Source organism: Tenrec ecaudatus, chromosome 11 (genome assembly GCF_050624435.1).
Source record: "Tenrec ecaudatus isolate mTenEca1 chromosome 11, mTenEca1.hap1, whole genome shotgun sequence".
Lineage (NCBI taxonomy): Eukaryota > Metazoa > Chordata > Mammalia > Afrosoricida > Tenrecidae > Tenrec > Tenrec ecaudatus.
Genome location: NC_134540.1, coordinates 109,172,992 through 109,185,558, shown reverse-complemented (window position 1 = coordinate 109,185,558; position 12,567 = coordinate 109,172,992). Strand labels below are relative to the sequence as shown.

General features: G+C 40.9%; 1 protein-coding gene across 1 annotated transcript in view; it reads right to left on the bottom strand.

Annotated features, from left to right (window-relative positions):
- WDFY2 (WD repeat and FYVE domain containing 2) overlaps window positions 1-12,567 on the bottom strand; it is a 211,489-nt gene that overhangs the window by 55,297 nt on the left and 143,625 nt on the right. The window contains exon 5 of the mRNA XM_075563489.1: window positions 3,129-3,279. Coding sequence (XP_075419604.1) covers window positions 3,129-3,279 — 151 coding nt within the window. The remainder of the gene's footprint in view (window positions 1-3,128; window positions 3,280-12,567) is intronic.

Sequence of the window (12,567 nt, the reverse complement as noted above, 5' to 3'; positions counted from 1 at the left end):
TTAGTTTTTCCTTTTGGCGGAGAGCGGGGAGGTTAGATTCATCTTTGTTTTAACAAATTCCTTTAGTTTTCCCGTGTCTAGAAATATATTTATTTCTCCTTCATACTTGTGAGATAAATTTACTGGATATTGAATTATTTTTAATTATTTATTTAAAGATCATTTTATTGGGGTCTCTTACAGCTCTTACAACATTCCATACATCAATTGTATCAAGCATATTTGTAGATATGTTGCCATCATTATTTTCTACACACTTACTTTCTATTTGAGCCCTTGGTATCTGTTCCTCTTTTTACCCTCCCTCCCACCCTTGTGACCTCTTGATAAATTATAAATTATTACTATTTTCATATTGTACACCAGCCGCTATCTCCCTTCCCCCACAGTTTCTGTTGTTCATCTCCTTGGGGCAGGGGGTGGGGGGCTTATGTGTTGATCATTGTGAAGGGGTCCACCCTTTCACCCTACCTCTCCCCACCTTTTCCTTACCCTCCTGGTATCACTACTCCCATTCCTGTTCTTGGATTCCATGTATCCTGAGCTCTTATCTCTTATCTGTACCTGTATACAAGCTCTGGTCTAGCCCACAGTGAAAGGCAGGACTGGGGTCATGATAGTGGGGGGGTGAGGAAGCGTGACAGAACCAAAGGAATAGTGTGTTTCATCGGTGCTATGCTGCGCCCTGGTTCTCATTCCTTCCTTGTGACCCTTCTCTGAGGAGATATCCCATTGTCTACAGTTGAGTGTTGGGTCTCTGATCCAAGTCCCTTTGTTCTCAACAATATGACATTCTGTGATGCTCACCCTTCTGGCACAATCACTGAAGACAAAATGGGTGCATAAGCAAATGTGAAGAAAGCAGATGGTATCCAGCTATCAAAAGATACAGTGTCTGGGGTTAAACAAGCAGTCGGTCATCTAGCAGAAAAGCAACAAGCCCACATGGAAGAAACACACCAGCTTGTGCGATGGGATCACGTAACAGGCATCAGAAGGTCCCAAACAAACAAACAAACAAATAAAAAAATATTGTTGGATACAGAATTCTTGATTCGTTTTTTTCTTTCAGAATTTTATATATGCTACTCCACTGTCTTCTTGCCTGCACAGTTTCTGCTGAAAAGTCAGTACATATCTTTACTGGTTTTCCTTTGTAGGTTACCCTTCTTCTTCTTTTTTCCTACCTGCCCACAGGATTCTTTTTCTTGAAATTGGAGATTTTCACTATGATACGTCATGGTGTTTTTCTTTGGGGGGGGGCTATCCTATTTGAGGTTCTCTCAGCTCTTTGAACTGTTATTTTACCCTCCTTTGTGATGGTCAAGAACTTTCCCCATGATTTCTCATACAAAGTCCTCTTTAGACTCCTGTTGTTGTTTCTTCTTGCTCTGGATCTTGAGCTATAGCTTGCTTCTCTTGATAGTATCTGACGCCATTCTCAGGCTTTCTGCAGATTCCTTCACTTTGTATGCTTGTTTTTTTCTAGTTGATGTACCCAGCGTGAATTTGACCATGGTGGTGATTTTCCTACTCATTGGCCGAGTGGCTTTACATAGGCAAGGGACCCTTTCTAAGGTTCAACTGGCTCATTTGGAGGGTTTCTAAGTGCCCTTCTAGTTGAAAATATCTTTAGCCTACTGGCTGAGAGCTGCATAAATCTAGATGGGGCTCTAGCTAGCACCTGACCCTTTTACTTGAAATAGACTGTGCTGGCTGCTTCCGTGTTAAAAATGTTCTTTATAAACTTCTTTCACATATGTTTGTGTATCCTGGTTTTGTTTCTTTAGAAAATTTAGCTTAAAATACTGCCCTACAAGTGAGAAAAGTCAATAGTGACATCGACTACATATATTCTACTGTCATATCTGCACCAAAAAAATCTTATTTCTTCTTGCTGACAATTAATGTGTTTCCACATACTTCCACATTTGTCAAAAGGTGGAGATACGGTCTATCTCCTTTAACCCCCTAGGTTCCAGGGTTCTTTACTACTCACAGCAGCGTCCCTGACACATATTCCAGAACTGTCAGGGACTGCACATCCTGGGATCCAGTGGGTTGGATCTGAGTAAACCATAGGGTGTTATTCACGGGACCCTAGTAACTTGGAGATAAGGTAATAAGGACTGTAACTTTGAATGCCCTGGAAAAGTTTCCTTGCTGAAACAAAGTTTGTAATATTACCATGTAGACAATTTATTCTGCTCTTAGCATGATAGCCTCTCTGTCACTATATGTAAAATGAGTGGGAATCCTGTGGTTCTTCTCCCAGTCACCAATAAGATTGTTCAAACATTAAAAACTATGTATAGATTTTTATACAAAAAATAAAATATTGTATTTTAGTGATCATTTTATCTCCACTTTCCACAATGCCCTTAATTCGCTCTGTGGGTTGAGGCTCACCTATCTTGGCCGTATCGTACCTAAATGCCATTCCCTGTGCCATAGAAACCCATGCGCAACCCAGTCAGCAGGGTCACTGCAGGTGAAGCCGCCTCACTTCCCTACACCTTACACAGGGTGCCTGCGAGGGCCTGTCCATTAGAAAAAGTCTATGAGCAGTTTAATTACAAATAAAAGTAAAACAAACCCTTCAATTTCACTTACCTAAAACTGTCAATAAGAGAAAGCCAGTCAATTGTGTATGTTCATTTGTGTAATTAAGACCGTTCAATACATGAAACCCAAGAAAGATAACCCAGGAGTAATTAATGGTTCCCTGAGAGCACAGAAAGAGAGGGAAGGGAAAGGGGGGAAGAGGGAGCCCATAGCATTTATGACATGACTGTATAACCCCCCTCGAGGAAGTGAACATGAGACTTGTATGTGAGTGGATATATTGGAATGTGTAAGATATGGCAAAAAATAAAAAATAAGGGTTCCTGGGAGGTAGGGTGGGGAAGGTAGGATGGGATAAAGGGGAGCTGATATCAAGGAATTCAAGAAGAAAGAAAATGTTTTGAAACTGATTATGGTAGCAATTGTACAATATCATTTGATAGGATTGAACTATGGAATGTAATGATATCTATAAGCGCTCCCAATAAAACGATTTTAAAAATAGAAAAAAGAAAGTCAATAGCAAAGTTTCCCGCCAAGGAATTCTGCCCAGCAAAGGATACTGCAGGCCTGAGGCCACTGCACTGGTGCGGTAACCTCCCAGGTGCTGCCCACTCTCTGAGCAGTGCCAGGCAAACTGCTTGTCCTGTCCCGTACTCAGCACCCACTCCAGCTCCAGGACAAACAGGATCATCGTCACTCTGCTCTGGTGGGCTGAAAACCAAGATAGAAGAAAACAACCCGTAAAACACTTTAAAAGAGACTGGGTAAAGTTTGGTCCACAGAACTTCATTCTCTTCTCCCCACTCTAGAGTGCGCTGAATAACATGACAACCATCAATAATACAAGGTAGGGGAGTGACTCTCATGAGAGGGAGGGGAAATACCCTGTAGCAATGTGTTCTTCCAAATTTTTTTGGTTAATATATATGCTATTTAAAAATTTTTAAATTGTGAATTAAGTGGGGGTGTACATATCAGATCATTTTTATACTACTCAACTTAAAAAAAACCTTATCAAACCTCTGAATAGGTTGAGCTCCCCACTTCTTTTTTTGGGGGGGCCCATCTCCCTCTTATAGTATATTCCCCTTCACTCAAGTTCACACCTGCCTACCCTCTAGCTTATTACTTCCCTGCCCGCCTTCCCCCTCCCACACCAGTAACCATCAAATCCGTTTCTTTGTTTTCCCCAACAGTTGGCGCATATAGGATCTGTCCTTCCGTATACGAGTGACCTCACTCAGCGTAAAGTCCTCCGAATCCATCTATGGTACAAGGGTTGCAGTTTCATCATTATTCTTTGTCTTACATTTTTCCTCTAAACTTTTATTGTGAATTGGGTGAGGGTTTACATACCAGGTCATTGTTGTTGTATGCAACCGCTTAAACAACGAATCAAACCTCCTCATGGCCATCTCCCTCCTATATAATATCTTCCCCTTCACCCTTGCTAACTTGTCGAGCCTTCAGTCCATTGCTGCTCTTTGCCTCCTTTTACCCACGTTTGGAATCAGCAAAGTCTGTTTCTTTGGGTATGAAAACCTTCCCTTAATTTTTATTTCTTAATGACAATGATGCCATACAATAGTTGCTCTTTTGTGTGGGACTAACTTCACTCGACATAGTCTCTTCCACATCCATCATGTCGTGAAGTGTTTTACAGTCGCATCATTATGCGCGTGTGTGTATACACCAGCTTATTCATCCATTCTTCCACCTGTGGACATCGCTTTCCACCTTCTTGCTATTGTGGACAGTGTTGAGACGAGCATGTGGTGTTGAGCTGGGTTGTCTAGAGAAACAGAATCAGTGATACTCATATATGAATAAGAAAGTAATTTGTATTAAGAAATTATTGTCAGCTGATGGTGCCCGGCTATCAAAAGAGATAGTGACTGGGGTCTTAAAGGCTTGAAGATAAACAAGCGGCCATCTAGCTCAGAAGCAACAAAGTCCACATGGAAGAACACACCAGCCTGAGTGAGCGAGTGGTCCCAAAGGGATCAGTTACCAGGCATCAAAGAACAAAAAATCATATCATTGACTGCACACCTCCATGATAGGATCGCTGAAGACAAATGGGTGCATAAGCAAATGTGGTGAAGAAAGCTGATGGTGCCCGGCTATCAAAAGAGATAGTGTCTGGGGTCTTAAAGGCTTGAAGGTGAACAAGCGGCCATCTAGCTCAGAAGCAAATAAGCCCACATGGAAGAAGCACACCGGCCAGTGCGATCACGAGGTACCCAAGGGACCAGGTATAAGGCATCATGCAAAAAAAAAAAAGATATAAGTGTGTGTATGTATGTGTATATATGTGTATATGTATATATGTATGTATGTACATCTATATATATATCATATTAAATGAAGGGGGAAGTGCAGAGTGGAGACCCAAGGCCCAAGTGTCGACCAATGGAGATCCCCTCATAGAGGGGTTTAGGAGAGGAGATGGGTTAATTAGGGTGTGAGGTAGTATCGATGAAGAACACAGCTTTCCCCCGGATCCTGGATGCTTCCTCCCCCCAACTACCATGATCCGAATTCTACCTTAGAGGGCTGGATAGGACAGAGGTTGTACACTGGTGCATATGAGGGTTGGAGGTACAGGGAATCCAGGGTGGATGATACCTTCAGGACCAAGGGTGTGAGGGACGATGCTGGGAGAGTGGAGGGTGAGTGGGTTGGAAAGGGGGAACTGATTACAAGGATCCACATGTGACCTCTTCCCTGGGAGAGGGACAGCAGAGAAGGGGGGAAGGGAGACTCCGGATAGGGCAAGATATGACAAAACAACGATGTATAAATTACCAAGGGCATATGAGGGAGGGGGGAATGGGGAGGGAGGAGGGGAAAAAAAAAAGAGGACCTGATGCAAGGGGCTTAAGTGGAGAGCAAAAGCCTTGAGAATGATTGGGGCAGGGAATGTATGGATGTGCTTTATACAATTGATGTATGTATATGTATGGATTGTGGTAAGAGTTGTATGAGTCCCTAATAAAATGTAAAAGAAGAAAAGAGAAAAAAATGATTAGGGCAAAGACTGTACAGATGTGCTTTATACAATTGATGTATGTATATATATGAACTGTGAAAAGAATTGTATGAGCCCCAATAAATTGTTAAAATTTAAAAATAAATAAATAAATTTTACAAAAAGAAAGAAATTATTGTCTACAAGACAGCAGCCCAGCTCAGTCCAACTCAAGTCCATGGTTCTGACGCTAGACAGAGCACTCGTCAGACTCGCGTAGCTGCAGGACAGTGACGCAGAAGGGTGGAAGGGGAAGCAGGAAGATTACAGGCCATGGGTGCAGAGTTGCAAAGCTCCCAACTCAATGGAAACACAGTAAGATGCTCCAGGGTGGTGACCCACATGGGACCTACCCTTGAGGCAGACCCACAGTCCCAGTAAAGCGAAAGGTACATGGAGAGAAAAGTTCCAGTGTCTCTCTTCTAAAATGGCCACACCTCCAAGAAGCAAAACCAGGCTACTGGCAGGTTAACTCCATCCTATGCTTCCACACAGCTGCCAGCTAACATAAAATCGAACTCCCACAACATGAGTGTGCATGTATCTGTCTGTTCACGTGATGTTCTTTATTTCTGTATGGTGTATGGCAAACAACACTATTACTGGGGTATACGGTATATCGATTTACAATTGTCTGAGTCCCCTAGTGTTTTTGCTTTACAGTTCTTCCAGTAGCCTAGGAGGGTTCAATTTCTCCAAACTCCCTCAAGTATTTGTTGTTTTCTGTTGTTTAAAACTGTGCTATCGATTCTGAGGTGATACAGTGTAACGTATACTATTTCAACAAATTTCTACAGGTATATTCAGGAGCATTGGTTACATCCTCCACATTGTGCTATCATTCTTCTTATCTTTCCCCCATTACATAAACTCACTGCCTTCAAAGCTTCTTATCAAAACCTACAAATTTCCATTGTAAGTTTGTCAATTTGATCTTACATAGATAATTCTTTTTTTCCCTTTTCATTGTGAATTGGATGATGGTGTACAGAGCAGATCAGTCTTCCATTTAATAATTCATATATATTTTGTTTCATGTCATTGATTGTAATCACCACGATATAAATAAACACCCCATCCCACTTCTTCTTTGTGTTTCCCATTTCCATGCCTCCTTCTAACCTTTCTGGACTTTGTCCTTGGGTACATGCTATCTCACAAAGAGAATTCTTTGAAATAGCATAATGCTCAAAGAGAACATACTTTACCAATTAAAATAAGCTAATTTGGGGATAAAAGTAAATTTCAAGAGATTGTTCTAGCTTAATAAAGTTTAAAGATTATCCCAGGACAACCGTTTGTGGGATTTACTGACACGACCATCTACATTCATTTGTACATAAATTACATCACGTGTGAGACAACAGAATCCATACAGGTAGAACAGTATCCCAGTTTCATCACCTATTAAGGTGGCTGAATTAGGAAAAGCTATTTAGTGATTTTTCACAGGTATGAAATTTGGGTAAAAATAGGAATAAAAACGCCTTCTATGTACATTTATGACATTATTTTCGAGTGACTGCATAGCGCTGCATCTATAATCAGGGATTGAAAGAGCTTTGGGTCAGATCTGGCCTGTCACCCATTTCAGACAGTCCATGATTTAAGAGTGATGTTTACAATTGATATTATGATAGGATATACTAATGCTTCATCTCAATAAATGGTTTTCTCCCTGAAAAAAAATCTTATTATTCTAAATAGTAGACTTATACTACAAAAATTAAATTCAATTGTTATTATGTTTTTAATTTCAGCAATAGACTGTAGAAAGTTGCTACATAAGAACCTACATCATACCCATCTTTATGTAGTCTAAATATTTATCATCTGCCCTTTTATAGAAATAAATTGCTTGTCTCTTCTATAGATAATGATAGTTTAATTAACTATGCCCCTATGCATGGATATTAAGAATGTCTCCTATATTTTGCTGCAATAATATATCTGTGTCCACATACACTTGTAAATTACACTTTACTTTTGGAGAAAAGATTATTTGAAGGAAAACTAACAAATCCAAGGACATGCAAACTTAACTCAACTAGGTTTTATTTTCAGGCATTGTATAAAGAAAGGATCTATTGTTGCTGTTGTTGTTTTGTTGTCTGGTTATATACTGTTGCTTTGTTTTCCTCTGTCTTTTTTTCATGCATGTTATTGTCTCCACAGGTCTGTCTAAATAAGATGGGCTGGATAAACTATCTGGAGGAAAAACAACAGGACCGACAGTTCCGGGGGGACTTGGGATAGAGGGAGGTGGGGGGTAAGGAAGTGGTGTTAACAAACCCAGGGACAAGGGAACAACATGCAACCCAAATTGGTGGTGAGGGGGGAGTGGCAGGCCTGGTAGGGAATGATCAAGGGTAAGGTTACATAAAGAAGAGGTATAGCTGTAACCCAGGTGGGGACAGAGCATGATAGTGGGACAGGAGGAAAGTCAAGGGAAATAGAGGAAAGAGCTAGGAGTCAAAGGGCATTTATAGAGGTCTAGACAAAGACATGCACATGCAAATATATATATGAGGATGGGGAAATAGATCTATGTGTCTATACTTATAGGTTTCGTATTAAGGTGGTGGAAGGACCTTGGGCCTCTACTCAAGCACTCCCTCAATGCATGAATACTTTCTTTTATTAAATTGGCACTCTACGATGCTCACCCTCCCGACACAACTGCTGAAGCCAATAGTGGGTGAATAAGTAAATGTGGTGAAGAAAGCTGATGGTGCCCGGCTATCAGAAGAGATAGTGTCAGGGGTCTTAAAGGCTTAAAGATAAACAAGCGGCCATCTAGCTCAGAAGCAACAAAGCCCACATGGAAGAACACACCAGCCTATGCGATCACGTGGTCCCGAAGGGATCAGTTATCAGGCATCAAAGAACAAAAAGTCATATCATTGGGTGCACACCTCCATGATATAATCGCCGAAGACAAACGGGTGCATAAGCAAATGTGGCGAAGAAAGCTGATGGTGCCCGGCTATCAAAAGAGATAGTGTCTGGGGTCTTAAAGGCTTGAAGGTGAACAAGTGGCCATCTAGCTCAAAAGCAACAAAGCCCACATGGAAGAAGCACACCAGCCTGTGTGATCACGAGGTGCCAAAGGGACCAGGTATAAGGCATCATCCAAAAAAAAATAAATACCATAGTGAATGAAGGGCGAAGTGCAGAGTGGAGACCCAAGGCCCATTTGTCGGCCACTGAGCTCCCCTCATAGAGGGGTTTAGGGGAGGAGATGAGTCAGTCAGGGTGCGATGTAGTACCGATGAAGAATACAGCTTTCCCCCAGATCCTGGATGCTTCCTCCCCCCAACTACCATGATCCGAATTCTACCTTGCAAGACTGGATACAGCAGAGGCTGTACACTGGTGTATATAGGAGCTGGAGGCACAGGGAATCCAGGGTGGATGATACCTTCAGGACCAGGGGTGTGAGGGGCGATATTGGGAGAGTAGAGGGTGAGTGGGTTGGAAAGGGGGAACCGATTACAAGGATCTACATGTGACCTCCTCCTCCCTGGGAGACGGACAACAGAGAAGGGGTGAAGGGAAATTCCGGATAGGGCAAGATATGACAAAATAATAATCTATAAATTATCAAGGGCTCATGAGGGAGGGGGGAGCGAGGAGGGAGGGGGAAAAAAGAGGACCTGATGCAAAGGGCTTAAGTGGAGAGCAAATGCTTTGAAAATGATGAGGACAAAGAATTTACAGATGTGCTTTATACAACTGATGTATGTATATGTGTGGATTGTGATAAGAGTTGTATGAGCCCCTAATAAAATGTTTAAAAAAAGAGAAAGGATCTAATTTTTGTATTGTGGTATATCCATGTAACCGTTTCCAAGTCAATATTTTTCACAAGTATAATTCAGTGACACTGGTTACATTGGTCAGGCATGAAACCAGCAGTATTCATTGCCAAATTTCCCATCACTTTAACACATGCTCTCTGTTCCTTGACTCTCCCACTTCTAGCATCACCTAAACACTTTGGTCCCCAGACATCTGCCTGTTCTAGACATTTCATGTATGTGGGATCATACAATATTTGTCTTTCGTAACTCACTTTATTCAGCATAATACTTCCAAGTTTAATCCATGGCCTACATCAGGACTTTATCTCTCTTTATGTCCAGCAGAATTTCACTATATGTATGAACTACATTTTATTTATCCATCTTTCAGTTCATAAAACACATAAGTGGCTATGGTGAATAGGGCTACAGCATGTCTACCTCAGTTGCTTTTAAGTATCTCAGAAGTGAAATTACTGGTCAAATTAATTCTATGTTTAACTTTCTGAGGAAGTGCCAAACTGTTTTCAACAGTAGGTGCACAATTTTACATTACTACTTTCAGTAGATAGTCACTTCAAATTCTATACATCTTCATCAACATTTATTGCCTCCCCACTGTTTTATAGTTTGCTCTTATAATGGGGTGAAGTGACATCTCATTGTAGTTTGATTTACACCCTCCTAATAGTTAACGAGGCCTGAAAGTCCTGCCAGCACAGTGGGCTAAGGTTTGGGTTGGAACCACAAGAACAGAGGTCCAGACTTACGAGTAGCTCCGTGGGATAAAGAGCAAGCTGTCTGTTTCCATACAAATTTAGTAGTCTTGGAAACCTATGGAACAGTTCGACTCTCCCCTATATAATCACTGTTAAGTCAAACTCAACTCGACAACAGTGGAATTAATGGTTATGGTGGTACGGATATTTTCTTTCTTTTTCCCCAACAGTTTTATTGGCATATAATTCATTTATCACATCAAGAAGAGTTGTAAAATCATCACCATCAGTTTAGAATGGTTACTTCATTCTTGTGCGCATCCTTATTAGCCACCTATTTCCCCCCTGTCTCCTATGCCATACTCCTAAGGAGCCATTAATCCAGTTACTGTCTATAGATTTACCTATTTAGGATTTCATTATAGGAAAACCTTTTAAAACAAAAATGAACAAGAATAACAAAGTAAAGTAGATAAAAACCTCAATACAAAAGAAAGCAGAAAATATTAAAAACTAGAACAAATTTAAATGGATCATAAGGGAGCTAGGATGCTTAATTTTAACCTAATTGCATCTGCAACAATCGACTTTCCAATGCATTCTGCACGTTAGCAAGGCCATTCGCATCCCTGGTCTATGGTCAGAGCAGATTTACCAAGGGATTGATTCACTTGTATTTCCCCTTCACTTTTTTTTAACTGAAACAACTTTAAAATGAGTCAAAAAAGGAGATCAAAGAGCTAAGATGTTGCATTATGACCCAACTATGTCTTCAATCATCGACTTTACAATGCTCTCTGTTTGATAACAGAGATAATATGAAATTATCCCTCAACTATGATCAGAGAAAATTCACTGGAGGCTATCCAGGTAGGGACCTTGAAAACGGATTTTAGTCTTCCACTGTCATCCGTAACCTTTTGTAAACCAGGTGTTAACAATTTAATCTCAGACACCATTTCCTCCTTTAGATTTGGATTATATTTATTTACAATCCTTGGATCTCACAGGCTGGTGTGTGCCTTCCACACCTCACTTAGAGGGCTGCTTGCTTGAAAACAACTTTTTAAGACCCAGACACTAGTATTCTGCTAGCAAGGCACCATCTAGTATCCTCACTACACTTGGCTATAACACCCATATCTTTAGTGATCTCTTAAGGGTGTGTAGCAAGCAGGGCTATGTCATAAGAACTAGTTACTCTTACATTGGAACTAGAATTGAATGCAAGCCCAAAATTCATTCATGCATCTAAGTTTTATATTTGTCTCTGGTTTACCTTAGAGACATCCTTGTCATTTTATGTTAAAGGACATTATCAATAATCCCCCTGGAGCATCACTATCACTGCCATCAAGTCAATGCTGACTCTTAGTGTCTTTATAGGGCAGGGTAATTGTCCCTGTGAGTCTTTGATCTGCACATCTCCACAAGAATAGAAAGCCTCATCCTTCCCCTGAAGAGCTAGCTAGCTAGTTAGTTTAGAGGGATTAGTTCCAAAGGGAAGAATATAGTGCACCCAACTGGAGACACAACTCTGATTCCATTGAACTCACAGTTGATGCCTCATGGCCACTGGCATTGCCTCTGGAGCAAGAGGCAAAGAAGGAAGTTACTACACAGGGTGGTGTGACTGATCCTGAGTACCAAAAGGAAAGTAGGTTGATAATATGAAATGGAGGTAAAGAAAAGTGTGTCTGCAATCTAGGAGATTCCTTAAGATATATCTTCGAATGACCATTTACTGTAATTAAAGTCATGGGTAAATTAGAGCAACTGAGGACTAATGGCCCAGACTCTTCATAAATGGTCACCCCATCCAATAAAAAAATATAACTAACTGGGGTGCTTGTTGCAGGCAAAGGGAATGTGGAAAAGTGTCGTTCAAAAGCCCCGCTAGGGCCACATGGTCAGTTGCACAAACAAGGCTCCAGTTGTAATGAGTATTTCTTCCTTGTGTGGATATTATGTTGTTGGTTCAAGTCTTGTATACCCTTACTGATTTATCACGGGGTACTTTTCCTACTCACCCAGAACGGAAGCCAGGAGCCCATTTCCCTGCAGGCTTCTGGGACAATTATTGGGAGATTTCCATGTCTCTTTTTTTCTAGGAGACTTCAGATTTATCTGGTGATCTGTCTCAGTTTCATACTTTGTGTTCTCATGTGCATGCTCATACACAAGCTTCTAACTCTCACTTGCTCAGTTGATCTTTCTAAGTTCTTTCTTTGCTTCTGGCACATGGAAATCTTCCTCTTTTTTGCTTACCAAGAGCTCATCTTGTATTACAACAGGGTGTTATTTTATCATCATTTTAAGTGTTTACTGGTAAAAGGCTTACACAGTAGTCTTATCAGTTTGTCACAATTCCCTACAGATAAAGTGGAAACATATGAGTCTTATTTAGTATAGTTAACTATATTGGTTGGCCACAGGAAACCCAAAG